The sequence below is a fragment of the Pyxicephalus adspersus genome, chromosome 1 (genome assembly GCF_032062135.1).
Source record: "Pyxicephalus adspersus chromosome 1, UCB_Pads_2.0, whole genome shotgun sequence".
NCBI classification, from domain to species: Eukaryota; Metazoa; Chordata; class Amphibia; order Anura; family Pyxicephalidae; genus Pyxicephalus; species Pyxicephalus adspersus.
In genome coordinates, this window is record NC_092858.1 from 65,806,132 (window position 1) to 65,832,339 (window position 26,208).

A 26,208-nucleotide genomic window follows, 5' to 3' on the forward strand; every position below is an offset into this window, starting at 1 on the left:
CCCAAAATCAGTGTTTCTTTGCATTGTCTTTTGTGATCTTCTTTCTTTTCTATTTGTCTCTGGGCCTAAGGCACCTATTATCACAATTCATAAAGCTCATACCTAATCATTTCACAATCTGATTTTATCAGCTCCTATATATTAATAGTAAGAGATTGAAGTATCTTTCTTCAGATTTGGACAATCTTTTTGGTTTTCCAAAGTACAGATATTCATGACTTGCCTGGGAGGAATAAATGCACACTATTTTGTTTCATAATTATTTGTTAAGAAGTAGACTAATTCAATATTTCTGAAATTCTGAACTAACTAAGTATAATCACCTTATTCCAGTGTCCCGGGAAATATACAGTAGTGGCGGATTATGGAAAGAGTGGTTCAGATGAGCTTCTGGTAAAGAGTGGAGATACAGTTCAGCTTATACGCGAGGAGGAGGAGGGAATGTGGTGAGTAGTGCAAAGTGTTCTAAGATATAAAACAAGTATGTGTTTCTGATGTGAAATATGACAGAAGTTTCAGGAGCTGTACCTATGCACTAAATATTTACTAAACTGAAAAAGAAAATAGACAGTTCAGGGTGCAGATAGTTTCTGAATACTCCAATAGAGAGAACATGTTGTCTAATTTGTGCATAAAATCAAGAAAGGTGTTTATGTACTAAATTTGCTGCAGGTTTGTGAAAAATTTGAGTACCAACAAAGAAGGATTAGTGCCTGCCAGCAACCTTATGACTCTCATTGGAACGTCAAAATCAGTGCATTCTCTAAGTAGTTCAGGTGAGCTTTTGTAAAGTCAAGCTTTCTTTGTGTGAATGATATTTTTCTCTGGTGGTGATAAAACACACATTTTATTTTTTGCGTTTTAGAATCAGGAACTGCTTCCAGCACTTTAAGCACCTCGTCAAGTTGCAGTGAAAGTTGTAATGCCAGCAGCACTAGCTTTTCAGACATAAAGGGCTGAACTTGTAGAAGTATGAACAAGGAAGGAGTATCCCGGTTGGCAGTCCAGACTGCAATTTGAATGAGAAGAACAAGGAGGAAAATGCCTGGGGGAGGTCTGAGGATGAAGATAAACGCCCGTTCCACCAAATAGGCACAAAGTGCCTTTATACCTCTCCTTGCTCTGATAAGTTGCATGCTACCAATCCATGTCAATGAATAGGGTAGTCAAGGAGGAATGATGTCATGTGCCAGAGTAACCCATATTCGAACACTGCACTTTCTGTATTTGAAGTTTGGTTTACACAACTAAAAACAGTGTTTACACCACCAACATTTCACCTTTTAGTGGTGAATACCATAACTGCTGCAGGACGTCTCAAAGTGACATCAAATATGGATGGTGCTTCAGCTCCACATTCCAAGACAGAGCACTTTCTACAAGTGCATCCAGTTCTTTACATGTAGGTGCAAAATGACTTTGTCCAGACTATTATACTTTGTACCTTTTTTATTTTATTTTTTTTTACTGTGCTGTTTCAACTCTTGTGTGAGTCAATTTTTAAAAGAATGAAAAAAAACTCAGTTTTACATGGCACGAGAATTTGATACAAGGTTATTTTTTCCATATTTTAGAAGCAAGCCTTTTTAATTGTAGATCACCATTTTGAGGGAAGTAGCTTAGCTTGCCATTGACATATGTAGAAAATCACTAATCAAAACCACTGAATGGACCAGGTTATTTCAGGAAGTCTTGGGGAAAATATAAACCATAGGATGCACCATTGGTACACTGTATCCAAAACACACCAGTTAAAAATGAGACACATAGGGCACTTTTCTTTATAACAAAAGGAAAATGAGGGAAAATAACATGTTTCAGGCTCAGTAGATGTTTTGGTTAACAGTCTATTCCCTAGTATATTTCTATTTGTAGGGTACCCATACATGGAGTAAATGTCACAGTTTCACCTCTAATTGTCAGGACTTTGATGACATTATTGATCTATTAACAAGTGGTTGGGTAAGATTCTTAAGCCTGGCCTCGGTTTAATAAACATTCATGTGCTGGTCCTGTGTAAAGTTACCATCTGTGCATTGTGTGTTTACCATAGGTGACAGAAGAATCATCCCTTAGGGTGGTTCTGTCTTGTGGATGATTGGATGACCTCATGTATGGGTATCATTTCTTAAAACCTTTATTCAATGTTAATCTATTGAGCATAAATCTACTATTACCAGCTGTGCTGGTTTTCGGGATTGAAATGGACACTTTTTTTATATATTAAATTATTTTTAGATTGTTGCTTTGTTTATCTGGTCTTGGGGATGTTGATTCTTTTTCATTTGGTCCTGCCCCTGGATGATCACATTTGGAGGATATTGGCCGAATTGGGTGTTAGTTTTCACATGTCAGATTGCTGTTGTTTTCTGTAGTGTGACATGATTTTACAGGTGTCTGCCCTCATTTTCTTCTTCCAGCCCCAGTCACACTAGAAAATATTTTTGGAGTTGTTTCCCCTGACATACAGCTCTCCTTACCAATTAAATTATAAATAGGATCATCCAAGTGGAGCTCTGCTGCTGAAAGAGATGCTGTCAACAGAATATAAAGTTGAAGAAAGATCTCAATGTAGCAACAATAATAAAGTGTCCTACTGTTCATGCCAGCAACCTTTACATTACGTCACTACTGAACACATTAGTGACCTAGGGTCTGGTGAAAAGCACCACAGCACTAGAGAGGGGGCATGCATACCATACTCCATGAAGTGTGTTGGATGCTAATGATTCTTTAGCCAGTATAGCACCTTAAGAGAGCACATACCATAGACACAGGCTGCAGGAAAGGGTAAATGTTAACATTTTTTTTTACAGAGAGATGTTTTTTTTCAATGGTTATTCTAGCCTTAGTCTTGCTTCAAGGAAAAAATTGGCTTAGAAATCAGACTTCTTGGTAAGACAGACTATGCTCACCTCATCCTCCACACATTCTTGTAGGCCAGCTTTTTTATAATTTGTTCATATGCCACATGCAATGTCATTAAAATGGCATGTTTAGTCATCTTAGACCAAAGCTGCCAGTACATGCTCAATAACTACTACTTTTGCCTTTACAATATTCATGGCAAGTAGTTTGGGTACTCACTCTTAGATTTTTATGGCAGTTTCAGTAATCAGCACTTTAACCTAAGAAAGCCAAAAAAAATCTTGGGTGACCAAGACCATTGGCCAGCATGGGACATTTCACTGGTAAAGCAACAATGTGATGTTTGCACAGGCAGATAGTGGTTAGACAAATTTTTTTCATTGATCATAGGGATTGTTTGTGGAGTTCAGATGCCATATATCGCCTATGATGTTCAGATTTCCTGAAGTTTACTTCTGAAGTATTTTCCAACAATTCCATGAAACAGGGTACACTTCAGGTACTATGTATGTAGTTAGTATTTCAGTGTTTGCTCCCTTCTGTTTACCTGTAAAATGCAATTTACTTTTTACACACAGTTTGCTAATCTGCAGACCTTAAATCTAAAGATTTATTTTTCTTCTGTAAAAACTTCAATGTAATGAAATTTAATTATTCACAATAGTCTTTAGGAATCAATGGGTTAACCTTCTAGTAGGGAAGCCAGCCAAGCCAATACAGAGTCATTCTTTCTCATGAATTGGTTTTATTTTACAAAGTAACAAATATTTCAAGCAAGTTTTTCCATATACTAGTAACAATGAGGAATTTAAATGTTAAACTAAATGGCATAATTATGGATTCTTATAATATAAAGTCAGGAAATAATGACGCTGAATAACTGAAGATGTGAGAATCTTCATACAATAAATTTTGTGGCTTTGCATTACAATTATCTAATTATGATAAATAAAGGAAACATGTACACAATTTAGTATGTGAGAATAGGAGAACTGTGAGTTCTTCTATACAAGGAAATACACAGAGCCAACAAAAGTTTAGTGTTAAATAATATGCAGGATCTGTAAATTCAAGTAAACTAAATGAAACAATGCACACATGAAAAATATATATTCAAAAAATACTTCACGTCACACAGTTTTTCACATTAGGTGAATTTGCAACATTTAAAAGCTTGTTCTTTATTATATTCCTGTAGCATTTATTTTATACATGTCAAAAATTGTATCAAAACCTTTTCTATTCAATATGTTTGTTTTTTTTAATCTTTATTGAAATCAATTTTTGATTGGCACAATTATACAACTAGATGCTACAGTTTTGGTGACACTTGGTAAATATTAGGGGCAATAAGGCAATAAGTATGAGCAGGCGGCAAGTTCTGATTTTTTTTTTTCCTGCTTCCAAGTCAATTGATTATTTAGCTAGTACCAAGCTAGTTGGTAGTATTTTCCTAATGATGGGATAACTGAAAAATAGCAATACTTCTGTATATATTAAAATATATTTGTAAAAAAAATCTATATAAAACAAGATAAAGATGCCTTGTGGTAGTGCTAACATTAAAAATAAGCCTTCTGTACAATGATCACTGCATGCATACCATCATCATGTCCCAGCTGCATAGTAAAATAGCAATTTCTTTCCATTGTATAGCATTAGACACTTTTAAGTTACGCTGGACTTAAAATTGTGGGCTAATGCTTTTTTTGGCTGCTGTAATGCTTTTCTAGTCTGTTTGCCAAATCTGCTTAGCCTACACAGGAAGAGATCTCTCAAACTGTGCAGCTACCTCCTATTTCACAAAAAAAGGTCACTTGGAACAATGAGTCTTTAAAACATGTTGTGTATTAGGTGAACAATGCTTGTACATTTTCCCCTTGGCCTTAATACCCTGGAGCATTTTGTAAAAAAAGTTTATTTGTAACAGAAGATAAATCAGTATACATGTACATAATTTAGCAAAGCTAGATTCACTTTTTTTCATAATGCATATTTTCAGTGTTGCAAAATATTCATTACCTAGAAGTTGAAGCCTTCCCTCTGTTCATTTAGTTTGCTGTTTTATGAGTATTAATTGTAGACATCACTACAGCATGATACATCATTGAACAAAAGGGAATCGGGGTCATGTGACAATCTGTTGCTCCTCCAACACAATACACCATTACTAGGGTGCCTGTTCTATAGAGATGTTTAGTCAGTGGTGATACATAGCTATTTGCACAGATCTGGGCTTCTCTAGTATATTGTAAGTTATTTGTAAATACTTTGTATATTATTTGACTGTTTTTGTGTAGACATTGGTGGTAAACATTATTTTCTCATGGGATTTTGTTAATATTTGCCTGTGATTTATAAGTACTTGTGACTGCACTTTACAGGAAACATCTCATCTTTATTTTTCTGTCATTGATGTAAATTTCAGAACATAATGTGAAATACTGTATGTATGAAGATTTCCTGAAAACATTTCAAAAACACCTATTGTATTTCTTTGCTGTATGTCTTTTTAAAAAAGTACTAATTTTAATCTGTGTTTAGTGTCTTTTATTACAAAATTTATGAAGACCGATCATGAACATACAGAACATGTAATGTTTTCACAGCATAATGTTTAAATATCTAAGCTTGTCTCTAACTTCATGCTTAAATTGCTAAAAAAGCAATTCCTGCTATTAAGCCACAGACTTCATAATGGCCTTACCTGCAAAACTAGCCTGCTGCCCACACTGTGACAAATCGCTGAATCAATTTCAAAGAAAACCATTTCCAGGAGCGTTGATCAGCGTGGTCAGCAGGAGAGAAAGAGAAGAGAGTTGTGGGAAGCTAATGCTCCTTTCAATTTTTTTTAGTTATTTGTGGAGATTATTATACCCTGTAATTGAATGCTGGAATATTATCAGAGGCAGCATGTTTTCTTCTTTACATTTAAATATATATTTTACTATACAAATTATTAAAGAAGAGTTGTTTCTTGAACTCTTTTGATAACTTTTAACATTCCCTACGGTGCACTCTTTACACTGCAAAAATTACAGATGGAAATAAGATAAACTAACCTGTTTTTTGTGTTTTTGAAATGTTGCTGATGGCTTCTCTAAACCAACTGCCCTAGACACTGGACCACTAGTACCACTTTGGTAAGTACAGCCCTGCCAGTCAGTATACAGGTAGTTATTTGCTATCATTCTGCTTTCCACAAATATAAACATATTATAGCTCAAGTTTTTCTTCTACACTCTGAATTAGACTTTAAATAAGATTCAACACAAATTGGTCTGCTCCATCCTTTAGCTGTATGGAAAATGAGCAAGCAATCAAAATCCTTATTTCGTCCATAGATCCTTTACAGAATGGAAGTCTTTACTACTAGGCTTGTGGCTTTCATCTCTGGTAATCTGTTTTAACATATCATTTTTATTAGACTTGGTTCTTTGAAAATAGATTCCTTGCATTAATTAATTTGAATTTCAGTTACTATGCCTGAAAGCTTTTTTCCCGGAGACACAGCCTGCTGGAGATTTATTTGGTATACCTTTAGAAACTAACAGTATACACTCAGGCTATGGAGGTTATGCAAACTTTGTTATTCAATCTCCACCCACATATATTTCCTAATGTTTGAACAGTACATTTTTACTGGTGGTGTTTTCCTAAGAACAGGGATTTCTAGGAGAGGGAAATCTTCTTATTATAGGGCTAAGTCAGAGGAAAACCTTGTTGATCTACTTTATTTTTTATTTTTACACCCTTCTAACATGTGCAGGTAAGGAATAAAATATGGTAAAACTTATTAGGAAGTTTTGTTACATTAAACCAAGACTGTGTTTTAAAAGGTGGCATATGTAGTTTAAAAAAACACTTTATTTATGATTCTACTCTGCCACAAAGACAAACCTGACATCCAGCATTAAAACATTTCTTTAAACATGAAGCATATGTGCAATAAAATAATTGTGGTATCTCACCTGGTTATCAACAGTCTTCCCTTCTTCATAAAGCCAGTTTGAGCTATTGTTACTAATGAATTGTGGTGTTTTCATTATTTAAGTATTGTGTTACCTGGTTAAATGTTTTGTGACACAATGCAGGATCTAACATTTTTGGCTATTTTTGTTAGAGAAAACTACCTAGCCGAAAGATCAATTGGAGCAAATGTATTTGTTAAAATTTTTATTTTTAATGATTTTTATTAAAGTTTTATGAAACATTTTTAAAAAGAGATGAAAGATACAGAAATTAAAAAAAAATAATAACGAACAAAGGAATGCAGGAATACAATTTAAGTAGAAAAGTAGAGAATGAATACATCCACATACTATCCAGTACAACATACTGTTCGATGTTTTATTGATAATCCTGCAAAGTTATTCAAGAGAAAGAAACTCAGAAGGGAAATGTCACAGCTCCACAAGGCAAAGTGGCGGACCCATTGTGTCACCCACCCTGTGGGGGGAGACGTGCACGGGGCGCAGGGTCCAAGCAGTAGCTTGCTCTTCTCCAGAGCCTCAAGAGGTAAGGATGTTGTGCGGCAAGCTATTGCCAGGTTGTGGCCCCCACGCCCGCCAAGGCAGGTGACTGCCAACAAGCAGGGACTGAAGCGTAGTACAAAAGGGAAATCCTGTAGGGTAGTCAGACAAGCCAAAAGGTCAGGACCGGCTGCGAACAAGGATGGTCAGTAAACAGGCAAGAGTTCAGGACGGGCAGCAAGCAGGAGTAGTCAGGAACAAGCCAGGGTCGGAACACAGAGAATCAGGAACAATGGAGATATACAACAGTAACCTGGAAGCAGAGCTGAAGGAACTCCTTGTTCAGGCAACTTCCTGTTGCCAGGTCACTTCCCTAAGAAGGGGAGATGGGCGTGGATCAAGTGAGCGGCAGACATCAATCCCACCAGCAGAGGGAGTGCTGTTGCTGGGATGGTCTCTGGTTCCCTGGATGGTTTCTGGTTCTCTGAGGCAAGGGAGCAGCTGACAGAATCACCTGACTTGGAGCAGGAAGTAAACAGAGTGTTGGATCCAGAGGCGGAGATGGTGGTGGCAGCAGGGGGCTGCAATGAAGGTGAGCAAGAAGGTAGCACAGGTGACCTGGACTTGCGGGAATCTGTGACAGGAAAAAGGGGTGACAGATGGGAGGGTGTAGGTATGGAATTCTAGATCCTCCATAATGTGAAAGAGGTGTCTCCCTGTGTGGGAGGTAGATGAGAACATCATAACAAAAGCAGGTCCACACTGAAGTAATTCATGGTGACCAGACCTTCCTAAATGTCTTTAAACAATCATTAAGCTTGGTCTCAATTAACTCATTGGTGAAATACCAGGTAACATTCTTCTTCACTTGTGCATTTGGAATGCTAAAAAACAGGCTTTAGCTAGTGTTTGTTTTGTAGCTGTAAATACTGTATATATGTTAAAAGTTTGGCTTGATGTTTCATAATAGACTTTTAGATTATCCCACAGAGCGGTATTAGAAATGGCATGGTATGCAGTGAAGGAAGCTGCTCAATAGTAGTCTGCAATATTAGGGACAGCTAGGCCTCATTGTGTTTGGGTAAATATAAAATGTGTTTACCCACTCTGGGTCTGGAACCTTGCCAAATCAAAGAGAGCCTTCTGGTGTAGCACATGAGCAAGTGGAAGGACACAGAACAGATACAAAAGTCATGGAAGGGCAGTCATTTTCAAGGCTGCAATTCTAAGTCAAGAAGTTTTATATCCTATTCATGCATTTACTGAATTTGTAAGAGGTTGAATTGATTTTTGTGAAATATAGTTTTATTGATTTTAAGTAAATAAAAAAACATACAAAAAACAAGATTCAAAAAAACAACACAATGAAACCAGGCAAAGGTACATGAACCATTCTTGTAATTATGGCATACAGAAACATAAACAATAGGAAAATACCCATAAGGGGCAGGGAGCCTATATGGTACTCCTGACACATACTCATGCATGGGCAGTGAGCCACCAGGGCCACACCACTCATGCCAAAAAATATCAGAGAAGTAGTACAGAGATGCCAATATAGGAATACAATTGGTACCCATATACAAATCAATACGACACAAACAAGCCCAAGTAATGGGAGTAGGGGAAGCAAAGGGGGGGGGAGGGAGATGGGAGGGCAGATAAATTAAAATGAACGAGACATGTTCATGTCTCTATGTACAATGCACATATAACCCGTAGGCCCTAGGGCAAATAAATCTCCAAATATATGAGGTAAGTACGAAATTTAGGGGAATCTTTAAACCATTCCCAGGCCATCCAAGTCATCGTAAACTGTTCCAAACTGTCGTCATCCTCTGCAATTAATTGTTCCATGAGGCGGATTTTTTTTAACTTCCGTGAACCAGTCTTTATTAGATGGAATTGTCACCTGCTTCCAATACCTAGGTATAAGAACCCTGGTAGTGGTAAGAAAGTGACAAAGCACATCGCGTTTCCTGGATTTAATGGAACCCGGAATCATGGACAGAAGAGTCACTTTGGGACTATTGCGAACATCAGAGGCCGTACATTCATTATACATCGTAATAATTGTTTCCCAGAAACAGCAGATGGCCGGACACTCCCACCATACATGTAACATTGAGCGTCTCTGGGTAAGGCAACACCAACATCTGGCTGAGTGTGCTGGAGATATTCAGTGGTGATCCACCAGGAAGAGGTACCACCGGGACAAGAACTTGTAGTTAGTTTCTTGAGCTCTGCAGGTGAGAGTAAGTTTGTGTATAAGAGTAAAGGATTTCTCCCAATCATCTGCCATCACTGGTGTGCCCAATTCAAGTTCCCAGTAACAGGTATATATGGGGACACCTGCAGTGACATCCTGATTGAGCAGTCCATAAAGAATGGAAATTACATGAGTGGGAAGAGTGGGCGACCTCAACAATTCCTCAAACCCCGTCAGTCCTCTGTATAAAACAGGAAGGTCCGAAAACGCAGAGATGTATGAGTGTATTTGCCTATACCAAGAGGACGTACTATTCCTTATTGTTAGCACTGCAGGTCATGCCGGCGCCGCTGCTCCTAATTGCAGGCACGGGCGCCGGATCCTATCTTTCAGGTAACCCCACTACCTGTGTTCCATGCCTGTGTTTCCTTATGCTGAGACTTGCTCTGGTGTTTGAGCTGGCGTGGGTGTGTCTTTCTTAATCTATGAGGTAACACACACACGCCCTCTGTTTTCTACAGCCTATGGCTGGTTTCCTGCAGGTATTTAAAGGAACCTCCTACTACAGGAAGTTGCCTGAGCAATCTCTAGGTTTACCCTGTGTAACTCTCAGTGCTAAGGTGTTTTCTCTGTTTTGCTTTGCTGTGTACCGGACCTTGCTTACGTTTTTGGACTCTGCCTGTTTGCTGCCTGACCCTGACCTCGGATTACGTTTTTGGACTTTGCCTGATTGCTCCCTGACCCTGACCTTGGATCTTAGTTTCTGGACTTCTTGGCCACGCAAGCCCCTCGGTGCTTGCACCGGGTTTCCTAACCCCTGCGGTCAGTTGCCACTGGCCTGGGGATTGCTCTGGAGTGGCATCATTTAGCCACCTATCCTCACCATCAGAGGCTCTAGTGAAGACCCGATAGCGGCTTAGTCACGCCCCTCTGGAGCATACCCAGTCAGTGGCACAGTGGGTCCACACCCGCTTGCATAACACTTATCTGGGGGTGGAGGGAGGACATGGATGGAATACAGCCATTATAAAGAATGTCATCTAGGTAGCGGTGTTCCGAAGCTGAAGTATAGACGTATTTGTGCCAAGGAGCTGGCAATCTATCCGAGAGAGGAAAGGTAAATCTACCGGGGAGAGGGATTCACCCACCCAACCGCTTAGATTTTGCTAAAATTTGATAAGCAATGCGAGCGCGCCTAGCTTTCCACAAAAAGGACCTGAAAAGAGAAAGTATTTTCCGTAGATATGCAGTAGGCAGGAAAATAGGTACAGATTGAAACATGTATAAGAGACGGGGCAGGACATCCATTTTTAACGTATTGATCATCGCAAACCAAGAAATTTTCCGTGAAACCATTTTCCGGAAGAGGAAATTAAAACAGGAGGATTCCCAGAGCTGCATTCGGCCCTGTAAATCCTCCTGTTCGCACGATCCCCGGGCACTAGAGGTTAATTAACCTCTAGTGACCTGGGGATCGCACACTCTTCTCATTGAATACAGCCACATCTGCAATCATTGAGAAGATGCCTGGAAAAGGAAAACCCCCTGACATTGTAATATAAGTATCTCTTACAAATGATACATTTATTACAATATAGAAATGCAACAGATACAGATACCTTTAGTTTTGGCATCAGGGTTGGAACTATGGTACGCGGTGGTATAATACCAATTACCTATATATATGATATTTTGTTGGTTTGAAAATTAGTTTCTTGGAGTAGGTGAATATGGACTCTGGTGTTGTGCATGTAGTATTTAGTATCATTTATTAGGGCTGTTAAGGCCCTTCACATTGAGGGTACGAACCCTGAGGGGTTGGGCTTGGGGAAGTTGCGAAGACAATTCAAGTGCGATATGTGTTGGGTAAGGTAGAGGGGAGGGAACTAAGGGGGTCACAGAGAAAAGGGCAAAAACTAGACAAGGGGATGAAAATATTCACCAAGCGGATGGAATGGGCTAGTTCACATCTGCGGGGTAGAAACCTAACTTGGGGACAGGGGGAAGGGAATATATCCCACAATTCCATCAACGAAGGACAGTAGGCCTATGTGGGGGAAGTGTCAGCCGATAGCGGGACCTGTCCAGTCCCACCCCAGGGGAACCCCACATACCTAAAACATGGGGAAATACATATCTTATCACAGTGATAAACCCTTTTGAAACTGTACAGTAATTAACAGCAGCAAAAACATTAATACCTGTATGAGCAAGAAAACCAGCAACCCCTCTGGCAGAGAACATATTACATAGGGGTAAGTAACACATCAGCAATGCGAGATAAATAAATTGGAGGACCGCAGATTACTTAACAACAATATACTTTTATATTACCAGTCCACTGACTACCAGGTGGTAGTGAGTGGTACCAAGCGTCTCCCTTGAGCCAGGGTCCTATGGCATGAGGAAGGGGTAACCGCCCCACAACCTCCCTGCCAGTCTGAACGCAGCGTTATTGTTTTGTGAACATGCAAGTATATATTTGCACCACATTACAGAGGGAATTGTCATTACCCTAATGCTCAAAGCCATGTAAGCGGCCCCCAGGGGTCCCTAACACGCAAACCCAATTTGGGGACTTTAATGTGAAAAGTATCCATGATTGTTTTTAGGATTTTATGCTTGTGATCCCATTTTTGGCAACTTGTTATGTTTAAGGTACTGAAATTTGGTTTGGTAGCAGCTCTCAGGGTCCCATGTGTACCCTGAAAATGTCACATTTCTATGACAATCGATGAAAGGTTAAATGAAGGTTAATACATTGGGGATAATGACAGCTGTATGGACACAGGCACAGCTCTCATGCTGCTGCTGTACAAGGGGTGGAATTATCTTACAGTACAAGGTGGGCAGGAGCAGCCACAGCTGATTGCTGAGGTCTGTAGTACATGTCTACTCTCAGGGAACTAACACTGAGGATGCTCAGGAAGCTCCCTCTCTTGGTAGCACTTTCATAGGAGATGCATGCGGCCCACCCCCGCAAGACAAGGAGCAAAAAGGATATCAGGAGAGGGCCGGATCTGGCAGCTCCACGGGCCTGGATGAGGCCTGTTGGCCGGTTGGTTGAGCAACCTTGGTCTAAAAGATACAAAAAACCTGCCAACATATTTTCTGGAGACATCTCTGGTTCACTGCCTATTCGTTGTGCTCTTGCTTATGGTGTCTGCTATTGTATTTTAAGGACCTGGAAGATACCCAGCTGATAGAGACAAGAGATGTAACTCCGCCCACTGAAAGATTTGACATGCTACTTGCTGTAGAGGGAGACTTTTGGTACATCCTTCTTTTGCACAGGAGGTGACCATGGTTGTGTTGTCTGAACCTTGACTCACTGACCCTAAAGCAAGTCTTCAAAAAATATTAGGACCATGAGAACAGTTGTAAGCTCCCTCTGATTGGAGCAGGATGACACCAATGTCCCTCATTTCCCTTGGGCTTTTCAAACCAAACAATTTGCCTCCCCATCCCATCTGGCAAAAGTCTGTTTGACTTTCTCAATCCAAACATGCCCTTTGACACTGAAATCAAAGCCACTGCTTGTCTATATGTTGCCCCAGCCTCTGAAAAAAATCTTTGTGTGGTTTGTATCATTTTTGTGATCTAAGGAATCCTTAAATGGCATTGGGTCCTCTACAGAAAAGTGATTTGATGTGCTAACCTCCAAAGAGGAGCATCTACCTTGGAAAGCATTTGCCATAATTCTTCATCACTCTGGCAGAATAGGTACAGCTTAGAGACTCTGTTATGGAGGAAATGCTTCTTATCAGGTCTGGCTCAATATTTTCAATAATTTCCTGTATCTCAAATGTTAGTGGAAATGTAGGCATCCACTTTTTTTGAGTTCCAGATAACACTTCCTCTGCTCTTCCAAAAAGGTCAAATGTTCTTCCCAACTGATAGCTTCTTTAATTGCATTCACAAATAAGCCCACCAAGGAGATATTAAAGGAGTGGCCTTGTGTATCAGAGTTTGAACTGGGCAAACAGACGGGGACAATGAGACCATGCTATCTTCAGTACATATAACTCTGTACTCCCCCTTTGAGTGTTCACTTAAAACTTTTCACAGGCCCTGTGCCACTGCCTCTTGAATAAAAGTATTCACTACCTTAGCATTTGTTTCTTTTTTCTGTGCTGCCTTAAAATGGGTCTTGCAAACCAGTTAACAAGACATAACTTGGGCTGCACAATCCCTCCCCCTTTCTCTATTAGATGGATCGACTTTCTATCTTTTTCAAGAAGAGAAGTTATTGCAGATTTTAGTTTATCTTAAGGTGAATAGTATCATGGCCTTTTAACTTGCGTTGCAATCACTTCTTTACCTGTGCTGGGAGGGTGTTGAATGCAAGTAGCTTTCAAGTATATACATGTTTTTAAACACATGGGTGGCTTGGTGGCATGGTGGCTTAGAGTTTTGCACTCTTGCCTATTCAGCACTATATGCGTGAGTTTTCCCTGGTTTCTTTCCGAATTCCAAAAAAAAAAATGGCTTCCCCTCAAAAAATGACCTTGGAATATAATAATGACATATGATTATGGTAGGGGCTTTAGATTTTGAGCCCCATTGAGAGACAGTTATTTGCAGTGATATGACTATGGACTTTGTAAAGCGTTCCATAATATGACTAAATAATACAAGGTAATAATGTTTCAGACAAGATTACTCTTTGGTTTTTAGAATTATGAGACAAAACAAATAATTTGTTTAGGTATGTCATATTTAGTTTGATGTTTAAAATGTTTAAAATTTATGTCTAACCCTCCCATTGCATTTTCTTGGTAAAAGAGATAAACCTTCACTGAGAAGTATATGCAGGCTGCCATTGCTGATCATTTCTTATATGGTTGGGTGTCATACTGATGCAGAAGATTGATTTTACATCACATAGATCAAGAGATTCTATTTCTTTTATAATATTTTTTTATTCAGAAAAATAATTACATAGGAAGTATACAAATAAGGTATCGAGGATATAAAAGACATATACAGGTTCAACAATGAAAAAAAGGTGGGGAAAAAATATCATTTAGCCACCTATGCCCAACTATTTATAAAGACCATACATATTAAACATACAATATGAACCAAAAACAAAAAAAAAATACATTTTGATATATTTTTTACTATGCAGATAAGTAAAAAAGAGATGGTGTCATGCTTCTTAACTGTGAGCATCGCATCCCCTACACTGCACTTCTATAGAACTCTATATAGCTGACATGAGATGTAAGTACTAGAACAATTACATAGTGTGAATGTGTGTTGCCACAAATTCACTAGCTTGTAGAGTATACAGGCAAATAACCTCAGGGAATGCAGGCCAAAAAGTAGAAGGTAAAGCAGGACGAAACCCAAAAGTGCCTAAAACAAAACAAAAATCCACTTACCTTAATTCCGCAGGGCAGTTGGATCCATCTGGAGGTCTCTTCTATCAGGTCCTGCGCCGTCCCGGCATCCATCTGCAAGCCGGCACGTCTCCTTGGTCGCTTCTTCCAGGTTCTTCTTCCTACATGATCCGACCCAGGCGCGAGATCGGGTGACATAGGTTTGGAAAAAAACTTGCCGATTGCATGCGCATGCGTGGGATCGACACAATTTTCCCCCTCGAAAAGGCTCCCAAGAGCTTCCCGAGATGCCTGACGTAGGTATCCCAGGAGGCTCTGCGCCCCCATTCATTCTTGATTGCCTAGGTGATCGAGAATAAGGGGGCGGTGCTGCACTTAAAAAAACACTGAATTTTTACCTTACATAAAAGGGTTGTCTACCTTTTTATGTAAAGTGAAATTTCTGAATATAGGTACGCTTTAAGTAGCAAGCCACACTCGGCCACCTCCTAGGGAATGTGATGAAATAACAAATGTCAAACCATAGTAATATGTCAGGAACTGCTAGACAGAACACACCAACAGCTGTTCCTGCAACTTTGTTATTCTCTCCCCTCCCCCATCTATTTCCTAATATTTGAACAATGGACTTTATACTGGCAGTGTTCTCCTGAGAACAGAGAGTTCCAGGAGAGGAAAACCTCCCCATCATGGGGCTAGGGCAGAGGAAAACCTTGTTGTTCTGCTTTATTTTCATATTTACACCTCTAACATTTGCAGGTAAGGAATAAACGATGGTCACTTTAAATTAAGCTTAAGTTATTCTGTTCAACTCTGTTTTAAATTAAGACATATGTAGTACTTTATGTACAATTCCACTTACAGAGATATAAAACTTGCCACCAAAAGGTAAACCTCTCATCCAGCATCAAAGCAACATGTCACACGAAGTATATGTTTAGTCATGAATAGTTGAGGTATTTCATCTAGTTGTTAACAGTCACCTCCAATTCTCAAACCCTATTCAACCTATAGTCCCTTATGAAGGTCCTTTAAAATTGGCATGACGCAGTGTTGAGTGTGGGAAATCTGTTAAATTAAAATTGTGGTGTTTTGTTTTTATTGCTTTTTTAGGTTGTATTGCTTAGGGAACAATTTTCATTAAAAATAACCTTTTGGTAAATCAATTTCATGACTTTTTTTTTTAAATTGTATAATTTAGTATAAGGAAACTAACACTGTGGTAAAATGAGAAGTAAAAAACTGTAATAAGTAATATGACTATACAACTGTAATATGTATATGTAGGAGATCTGCTAAAAATTACATACATATAGTAACCTTGTGACTAGGAATCGGTAATATCAGTGCCAAAGTGGACACATGAATATTATGCATGATTTAATAAATCTCTCCAAGAGAGAAGATAGACTATTATGGACAAGTCTTGAATGGATTCCTTAAAAATCATGTGTTCTTAATTGACAAATGCTTTAAATCCTGGACTTAATCCTTTCCAGGCTTGCAGGATCACCCAGGTTCCCCCATGATAGTATATCTTCTTACGTCTTAGAGAGATTTTATAAATCAGGCCCATTGTATTAACTTTTGATCTTATATAGATGGGTATGTAGGGTTGATTATATCACCTACAGTGTGTAAGGTTACATCCTGTCCATCAAAAATCCTTAAACATTCACCAAGTTTGGTCCTGCTCCCTCTAGCTTTTCTGTTAGCCAGTGAGGTCATCCATCAATTCAGTTTTTTACAAGAAAAGTCAAGTATAAATTATATACATTATAAAAATAGTATCACTAAATGTGCCACTTTAGAAATGTTGGAATATATTCTACTTAATGTTTTAGTATTATCAAATATTTGATTATCTCTCTGACTGTATTGTGCGTTTTGCTTTGCAGTTTTCTTAAACAATAAAGAGGCAGACAATGTGTTGAAGAGTAGGGTGAGGAGAGCCAACTCATTTCTTGAGGAGCTCAGGTCACCATCTTTAGAGCGGGAATGCAATGAAGAAGTTTGCTCATATGAAGAGGCCAGGGAAATATTCAAGGATGAGCGACGTTTGGTAATCATCAACATTTAATTATGGTTATATTGCATTACATACAAATAGCAAAAAATAGGACAGTGTAAGAATCAATGGTTATGGTTTGGCCACTAAGTAGTAAACCTGTATCCAAGAAAGTAAATTCGACCTACATGGAGCAGGCATAAAAAATACCCATGTCCCAGCAAACAGATTATCTAACTAATCAGACAACTTTATTCAGCCAACATACCTGACTTAAAAGCCAGCAGTAATTTATTCTAGATTACCGCTCAGCTCTTCAATGGACCCTATAGACTTTCTAGGCAGGATGCAATGAAACAAATCTAACTTTATTTGGAGAATCAAATAGACATTTGATTTATCTCTGACCAGTGCGGCTGTGAATTATTAAGGAGACAAAATATATGTGGTTTCACAATGTTCTTTTATTGAGTACAAATGTACTATTTGTTTCATTACATCTTGCTTTAGGTTATGTACACACATCAAATGGATATCATCTGAGTTGTGTTTGTCTTGGGTGAGAATCTGGCATGTGTACAGTGGTTGTCTGATCATTGTTCATGAATCTGAATGACTGCTATACATGTGGAGGGAGGACATCATAACGGGTGCTGCTCGCTGTCCTCCACCCTTTCTAATCTTTGTTCATCTGTCACTCTTTGTTACTGGAAATGAGTTTATTTCCAGGGAAAAGAGTTCTGTATGTGTATGCAGCCTTAAAAGTCCTTTATCTTTACAAATGCCATAGTTGGTGCTAAATTCATTGAGATGTAGCAAGTAACTGGGTAACAATTGAATGAATTAGAGGGTGTAGCTTAGATTATCATTTGCCTACAAATTGTGTGCATCATGGGAATTGTATACAACTAGAACTCATATTACATCAGCTAAATGTATTCCAGATGCACCAAAAAGTAGTGTAAAACAGTTTTACATAAAAGTTAGCCACAGTCTAAGTAGCATTTTGCAGCAGCTGCAGACTGGAACCCTTGCTTTTATTAGGGAAACAGTGATCTATCTGCAGACTGACATGCCGGCTGACATGCCCACTCACTGTAAAATCACAGGTGGTCCTTGATTTCAATATTTTGTTTCCTGTGCTTGTTAAAAATTTGCCTCTGCCAATCTGCCCCAATGATCTGGGCATGTGCAATTAGAACACTCGCTCTCTGGTGTTCCAATTGGTCATGCTGTGATGCCCCTCTTGCAAGTGGTGCTGTTTGCAGTTCACCCGTGGTTTCAGAATCTGTCTCTTTTTTACCATCACACAGACACTCAGTCGTGGGCGGTTCATTATTTGCAGTTACCTGGACCTTTACAATAATACAACTGCTTTTCCATATAGATATCAGTCCATTCTGTAGCTGTTGGCAGGGGACAGGCTTTTCTACTTTGGCTTTGACTGCTTTAGAAATAAAATGAGCTGACCTTGAACACCTTTTGTTTTGATGCACCTGGAATGCATTTAATGGCTTTAATGGCTGTTCGTATGTTCAGACATATAAATAATATATATTTTATTACTCTTTTTTCCTCTGGCAGAAAGAATTTTGGAAAACATACTCAGGTACTCTAAAACAAAACATTCAAATGGGGGTGGGGGTGTAGTTGCTGATAGACAAATTTTTTTTTTGGTTTATTGTTTACAGATGTCGATGATTGCCTCTCCAAACCTTGCCTGAATGGAGGCACCTGCAGTGATGAAATTCAGTCATATGTCTGCACCTGTCCGGAAGGTTATGAGGGTAGAAACTGTGAAACAAGTAAGATTCTCTTTACATACTGTATTTAGCGACTTAGCTCATGCTGAAAGGTTAGGAATTATTCAATTGGTGTTAAAGTTTTAGAACTATCGCTGTGCAAAGCTGCCCTCCTCTGTCCACAGCTCTTACAACTGTACATAATCTCCTCCATCACAATTTTTACTAGAGCACCCATCAGTCCTACTCCCTCCGTCTTTAGAAGTCATCAGTGTGGACCCATTCCTCTCCCTTCCCCTGACTGAACTGACTTAGCTCTATCAGAGGCAACATGCCACTGCCTGTGAGACCTGTAATACAGTATCAAATACAAAGTCAAAGAGGTGTTTTTGAAGCACTCCCCTTAGAGGTGTTTCAGAACATTTCCCTTGGCTCTGTCCCAAATGTCTGACAGGCTGAGGGCAGTCCATAAGCCATACACTGATGACGTAGGCCATCGCAGACACATGGAACACAGGAGACACCGGAAGCAACAAGTGACACAGGTGACACAGGAGACACGGGGAACACTGCAGACATGGAGGAACACTAGAACAGCACAAGGGAACAGGCAGGGAAACACCAGGCTGGGCAAAAAGGGGTTAACACGGGAGCTGGTCAGGGAGAGCACTGAATTAAACAGCAGGTGTAGAGAAAATGCTCAGCAGAGCTAGGGGGCCCGGCACTAGTTGAGACAAAAACGCTGGGTGCTGTGTCTAAGCAAGCTAAATAGACAAGGGCAATTGAGAGGCTATTTCCTGATTGGCCGGCGGGAGCAGCAATACTGATTAAATATGGAAGCGTAGGCGCGCCTGGGCTCACAAATGCCTGCATGTGCAGGAGAGAGGCGCCTGCGCATAAGCAAGGAAGAGGTAAGTTTGACAGTACCATTGCAGAGCACTGAAATCTTCCTTCTTCACTTCCCGATGATGATCTTTGTCATCAGTCATCTTTGATGATTAGTCGTACCAAGTTATTTCCTGGTGCACTCAAGGGAATTTCCTGATTTCCCTGGCACCCAATATTGAGTTGTACATGTGCAGCTCAGAGAAATCTGGAACCTGGATGGTGAACAGGTAGTAGCAGTTATTGAAGAAGGGACATTGCCTATCCATTTCTGAAATAACCACCTGCTTGAATTACAAAAGAGAAAAGTGGGACTTTAGTTTCACTTTACCTGCAGAAGTACACAAATCAAGGAAACAAATGTAGGAAGCTGAAGCATCAGCACCCAGGGAACTGACAACAGTGTGGGGCAGGTGTTCTGGGTGGCTGACGATAGTGAAGCTTCTGTATAGTAAGGCTGTAATGTTTAGTCAATGATGGACTCTACACATTTTCATAATAAGGCGGAATTGCCATCCACTGAAATGGAAGATCACTGACCAGGCTTTTTTAACCTTCTCAAATCTCCAACTATAGGTTGGTTGGAATTTGTTAAGTTAAAACTTTACCATAGCAGTTAGATAGTTAGATTAAACACACTATAACTCTGTGAAACAATAAAGTATGTTAATATGTTTATTCTCTCAGGCTTGGAACAGACAATAACGTGTGAAGATGATAATGGGCAATGCCAACAGTTCTGCCATAGCTCCCCAATGCAAAGGAGAGAGTGTACATGTTTAGAAGGCTATTCTCTAGGGGAAGATGGAACATCATGCATTCCAACAGGTGGGTGATAAAAAACTGCCTTTTTTAAATGAATTTCTAGGCGATTGTTAAAATTCTGCAATTATAGAGAGTGCTGGTAACATAAAAACCATTATACCCCAGATAGATACTAACATTTTATTTTATCCTTTTCTTAGTGTCTAATGCATAAATATGTTTTCATTTCTATGTAAACCAAAACAGAAGATATGGTTTCACAGAATATTGAAACCCATAACTGAAACTTTAATGTATAGTATATATTACAGGCTGATGGTCCCTATATGTAGTGTCTATATTTTTTTTATTTTTTAAGACTTGGAATATTTTCTTTAAGTACAGATATATATCAAATACTTTTTGATCAAAAATGAGAATCTGTGTGGCAGGGAGCTAATCTTTTGCTAAACTTCATGTCAGCTGTAAGGGAGAGTTCTGTGATGAAGTTTACTTAAAGAAAAAAATTAAACATGAGATATATATTAATCAATGTTAACCATTGGGCTCAGTTTATTCAGAGATCATGCTTGAAAAGGAACCACTTAGGTTGTCCTGTTTCCTTAGCTAATAAATAATGTAAACAACGTATTTTATGAATACTTGAAAGAAAAAAATTCAATAAAATCATGAATAAGAAAACATTGGGTAGTATACATTATTTGTAACTAATTCATTCGTTAGCAAGTATATGCGTCTCTGTGAGAAGAGGACGTCACTGCAGGTGTGCCATAGTTATACAGTACAGTATAGTACATCAGTTGTAGAATAATTAGTTGATAGTCATAGAGAGATATTGTTGTCTCAATCTCAACACTTTATGCCAAAAGGCTTCCTCAGGGGGCTCTTTAGACACTTTAAATTTCAAGTGATTAAGCTCTCGGTTTTTAGTATTATAGTATGCTGGTAGTTTCGAATGAATACAGGTGTTATTATTGCTTTCAGGTTCAGACTATATTGAAGACATCTAGGGAATCCGAATCACTCCTAACTGTCCCATCCACTATCTATTCTCTTTCTTTCATACCACTTAATAAATATTGTAATGGAATGTTTATTTGTAAAACCAAATGCAAACTTTTTTAACAAATAATATGGTTTCCTCCTAAACATGTTGCCTGTTAATGGAAGTGCTTTTGTACTTTATGATATAACAAGATTTTATTTTTTTTAGTTGAATATCCATGTGGACAAACACCTGTGCTGAAGAAAAAAAAAACACATGGTCGGATTGTTGGAGGTGAAGAGTGCCCTAAGGGAGAATGTCCCTGGCAGGTAAGCTTTCCCATTCTAGCAACAGTGGCAGATCTCCTGCCTGATGTTTTTTGTTTAGTTACAGCATAAATGTGTCTTGCCAGAGCCAATAGTATGGGATCAGTGGAGCCTCTTCTCTCATTTATCAAATGTAAGAGGAATATTCTTTCCTCTGAAAACCAGTGTAAGATAAATTCTTCTCATTCACCACCAATATGAAGGGCATCCTCACTAGTGGTTCCGACAATAAAAGGTATTCTTCCCGCTGATCATCTATGTTAGAGACATTACACTCTCTATTAGTGCAAATGATATTTGAACTGACCTGGATAATAAATAGCTTTCTTTATAATGACCATCAATATAAGGAAATATACTGATAATAATGCATAATGATCTAGTTAAGAGGCAGTTCATTGTAACATCCTTCTGCTATTACCCACAAATTGAAATGAGCCCTTGCTATATCTGCCAATTTAAGGTGGCCTTTCTCCACTGACCACCAGTATAAATTAACTTATCACACTTTTTAAATATTTATAATATAACAGGACCATTTACAATAAGCACCAATGTATTGGGGGTATGTACACTAAACATTAATGTAACAGGGGCATTTGTAATGACCACCCATTGGGAGGAGAAAATTAGAAGGGCCCAGATATATTGAGGTCTATACCTCCATTACACTGACCACCATTGTAATTCAGGCATTTACATTGGGAATCTAACAGACTATTTACAATGAGCACCAAAATGTGCATTTACAAACCCTGCTAATGTTTCCTTGCGTAAAGCAGAAATGGCATTGGTTTAAAATGACCACCTATAAAATGCAAACATCTACTCTGACCACAACTGTGAAAATGCTATTTAAAATGTATGCTGATGTCCAATATACTGCAAATATTCACACTGAGCACAAATCCAATAAACCATTTACACTAAATACCGATGTAACAACGGTGTTTTTACTGACCACTAGTGAAGAGGGGTCATTCATTCTGACCACGAAAGGCCAAGATATATTGGTGTAAATACTCCTGTTACATTGTTGGATGCCCTTTTTATAACAGTGTTTAAATAATTATAGTTTATTGGTCGTTGTAATGCCCCTATAATTGACGTACAGTGAAAGAGGGCCCTACTGCATTGGTGTCAGTGGATGAAGAGCCCACTATCACTGATCTCATTGGGAAAAGGGCACAGTTTTAGTGGTTAGTGGTTAGTGGTTAATTGCCTGAAGTAAAATCTTCAATGAACTTGCACTGCCCATAATACTGGCCCTGGAACTACAAATATTGTCATTTGGTGTTCATTCAACCCAGTGATCTCCAACCTTTTGGAGCTTGCGGACCACTAAATGCATTGACTTTGGACCGCGCATGTGTAGGGAGCCGTGTGTCACTCAAAGGGGAAGAAACTTCCCCCATAGTGACGTCATGATGCCAGAACCTGCCCACTCTCCAGAGACACAACCCGCCCACCGCCATGAGCCTGCAATGTCTCCAGGAGACGTGGTCCACGGCTCTGGCCGGTGCGCACCCCCAAATGGGGTCCTTCTCCTGCCCCACTGGTGGAACCCTGACTTAACCCACACACAAATAATGCCCAGAGTATTTCTATTCATGTATCATGACCATTAACCGAGGTCCTGATGCCCATTACAAACAGGAGAGGCCCTTGTGAGAGGCCAATATTTTATTGCATTGGCTGTAAAATGGATAGTCTATGTTTGCAAAAGAAGTGCCTAAAAAATTGCCATGTTGTTTGATATATCATAATTACTTATCTTAGATATACTTCTAACCTATTATATTGCATTTTACAAAGGGCATGTATACAAAAAAGGTATATGGCCATATGGACTGGTGAAAAAGATAAAAACATGTGTCGGAAGCAAGAACACAGGACAGGACAATCCCTATTCAGATAGTGTACCTACATTAATGGGAACTGGACTTAAGATCCTGGTGATGACTGTGTATCATCCACACTGCACATCAACTGTACTAATGAGATGTTTCTTAGGCATTGCTTTTGCTGTAAGATGGATAATAACTATTTTTACCTAACATGGAACAACCATTTTATATATGTTTGCAGGCTAGACTTGTCTTAGACAAAAGACCTGAAAGCATTTGTGGAGGGACTTTAATCGCGCCAAACTGGGTTCTCACTGCTGCACATTGTTTGAGACCAGCTTTTGTGAACAAATTAAGTGTTGTACTTGGTAAGTATATATGAGATAATTAAACATGAGGCAATATATCAAACATATTGTAGCTGCTTCTGCCCTTTTGTTAAAGCTGCAAGTTCCAGGGATACTGTTCTTAACTTGCATTCACTTAATTACCCTGGAACAACATTGTAAAATATGGCAGCTTCTTTATTTCTCTCCTTTCAAAAATATTTTTTATTTCCAAAGCATCCACTGTAAATAATAGGGAATTCGGTAAAATATCTTAAGTAGAATAGCTCCTTTTTGCCACAGTTTTCTCCCCCTTTTCTCTAAGTCTGTATATACCAGAGTGCACCATCTTGATAGGGAACAATGTCTTTGTCTCCCCATCCTACATGCAGGGGTTTTGAAAACAACAGCAATATCAGAAGTGGTGTAGAAAGCAAAGATCCACAGAGTCATATATTTATATAACTATAAAGAGATAAATATGAAAGTGTATACTACCCTTCAAATATCATTTTTCAGGGTACTGATTTAGGTTTGCCTTAAATACAGCTGAAAGAACCTATATGGCAGTCTAAACAAGTCTCAAATCCAGTTACTAGGGAATACACAAGCCTTAGAAAGTAAACTGAAAACTTTCTTTAAATTCACTAACCCCAACCAAAAACTGCAGCTTACAGTGGGAGGGTTTCGGCAACGGAGGAAGTGATGTCAGTCCTAAAAGCAGTGGGCAGGACTGGGTGTGGCCAAGTTCCATTGGACAAACCAGGCTTTTGAATCATCAGTGACAATACTGTTAGCCACGCCTCCTACAACATTCTTTCTCCTACTTTAGGATATGTGAGAGTGGCAGGAACAGTACATCATGCAGCATTCATGTGGGAAAAAAAAAGCACAGAGATTCTTAGCACATTTTTAAATTTTGTTTCACATGAGAGGCCTTAGTTCTACCACATTATTGTTACTAATCACTACAGCATGGGTATTAATACTATATTAATTTAAATTAACCATTAAATTTCCTTTGCAGGTGACCATAAAATCAGTGAATATGAAGGAACAGAACAAGAGCGTAAAGTTGTTGAAATAATTATTCATGAAAATTATCGTAAGGTTACAGCAAACTATGACCATGACATTGCCCTTCTCAGATTGAATGCTTCTGTCAATTACACAGATTATGTGGTTCCCATGTGCCTGCCAGAGACAACATTTGCTGTAAAAGTCCTCTCAAAACATGGCAGCACTTCCACAGTCAGTGGCTGGGGTCGCCTATTGGAAGGTGGGGCAACTCCTGACATCCTGAGAAGGGTGACGTTGCCTCGAATTGCAAGCCAGCAGTGTAAAACACAGACAGGAATAAATATTACAGATAATATGTTTTGTGCTGGGTACATTGATGGCTCAAAAGATGCATGCAAAGGTGACAGTGGTGGCCCATATATCACAATGTATAAAAAAACATATTACCTCACTGGGATTGTCAGCTGGGGCCTTGGCTGTGCTAAAGAAGACAAGTATGGTGTTTATACAAGAGTGTCCAGATATACAAATTGGATTCTTAACCACATGAATCAAACTACTACTTAAATGTAGTTATTATATCACATATTCTGCAGTTATTTAATATTTTAATTAAAGTGTCTGGAATTTTGTTTTATGAATCTTACATAAAACAAACATATGCTAGCATTTAAAGCTAACCTGTGGCATATGCAAAGCAGAACATTAAAGTAATGTCTGAATAATTCAGCCTAATGTGTTTTATTGTGTACTCACATTTTATCACATATGCCTACATTTGCTATCATCATATCCATATTGGAGTCTACAGCTTTATTATACAGAGACAAATCTTGCTCACTATGTTTCAATGACCCTTACTTGGGCACTATTGTTTTCACCTGTCGCACCATGGCTAGCTCTAAATACATGTTAATAAAATAAGCTCTTACTATTCTTTCCAAACCGGGATTTTTTTAGTTGATCATTTATTATCTGGATAAATAAGAACTATAGCTAGCTATAGAAGCAACTCTGTGTCCAAATACTAAATGCTTAGATAATATGCAATAAGATCTTTACCTGCTACAGATTTACTAGTGTTACAAGGCCCAAAACCTATGCACAGATGTGTAGTTTTTGACATTTTAATTTCTCGGTCTGTTCTATAGATAAAGAAGAGGAGAAGCTGGAGGTGCCCAGCTTTGGAGAGTACAAAAGTCTCCATTAGCGGTCAGTTGTTTAGTGATTAGGTCTAGCAGATTGTTAAATGTCATTGTGGGATGTTAGATCTTTACCCACCACAATCATTAGTGAATATCTCCATCCATGAAGGGTACACTAAAAGTACAAATATAATTTAAAATGAAATTCATTATTAGGTACCTATAAGACTAAATATTTCAGTCACACATTAAGAATTCCAGAACA

The 26,208-nt window shown here is 38.8% G+C and overlaps 2 protein-coding genes across 14 annotated transcripts in view; both read left to right on the forward strand.

Moving 5' to 3' along the window:
- MCF2L (MCF.2 cell line derived transforming sequence like) overlaps window positions 1-5,401 on the forward strand; it is a 109,005-nt gene extending 103,604 nt beyond the window's left edge. For 12 of the 13 annotated variants that reach the window (XM_072412209.1, XM_072412236.1, XM_072412250.1 and 9 more), the window contains 3 exons: window positions 334-446; window positions 673-776; window positions 866-5,401. In XM_072412209.1, the coding sequence (XP_072268310.1) occupies window positions 334-446; window positions 673-776; window positions 866-960 (312 nt within the window). In that variant the 3' untranslated portion in view covers window positions 961-5,401. The remainder of the gene's footprint in view (window positions 1-333; window positions 447-672; window positions 777-865) is intronic. The other variant, XM_072412303.1, reaches the window with a different exon arrangement.
- Window positions 5,402-15,476: 10,075 nt separating this feature from the next.
- Window positions 15,477-25,523, forward strand: F7 (coagulation factor VII). Its single transcript, XM_072412462.1, has 8 exons — window positions 15,477-15,653; window positions 16,793-16,956; window positions 18,487-18,511; window positions 18,594-18,707; window positions 20,217-20,357; window positions 21,508-21,608; window positions 23,694-23,820; window positions 24,806-25,523. Exons 1-8 carry the CDS (start codon window positions 15,584-15,586, stop codon window positions 25,363-25,365), a joined length of 1,302 nt encoding a protein of 433 aa, XP_072268563.1. The 5' UTR covers window positions 15,477-15,583; the 3' UTR covers window positions 25,366-25,523.
- Window positions 25,524-26,208: the final 685 nt, after the last annotated feature.

Bases quoted from the DNA above. Each gene is read 5' to 3' on its own strand.
- F7 (XM_072412462.1), top strand. From the start codon at position 15,584: ATGGGGCTAGGGCAGAGGAAAACCTTGTTGTTCTGCTTTATTTTCATA. The intron at 15,654-16,792 runs GTAAGGAATAAA...TTTGCTTTGCAG, and splicing joins TACACCTCTAACATTTGCAG to TTTTCTTAAACAATAAAGAG. The intron at 18,708-20,216 runs GTAAGATTCTCT...TTATTCTCTCAG, and splicing joins GGGTAGAAACTGTGAAACAA to GCTTGGAACAGACAATAACG.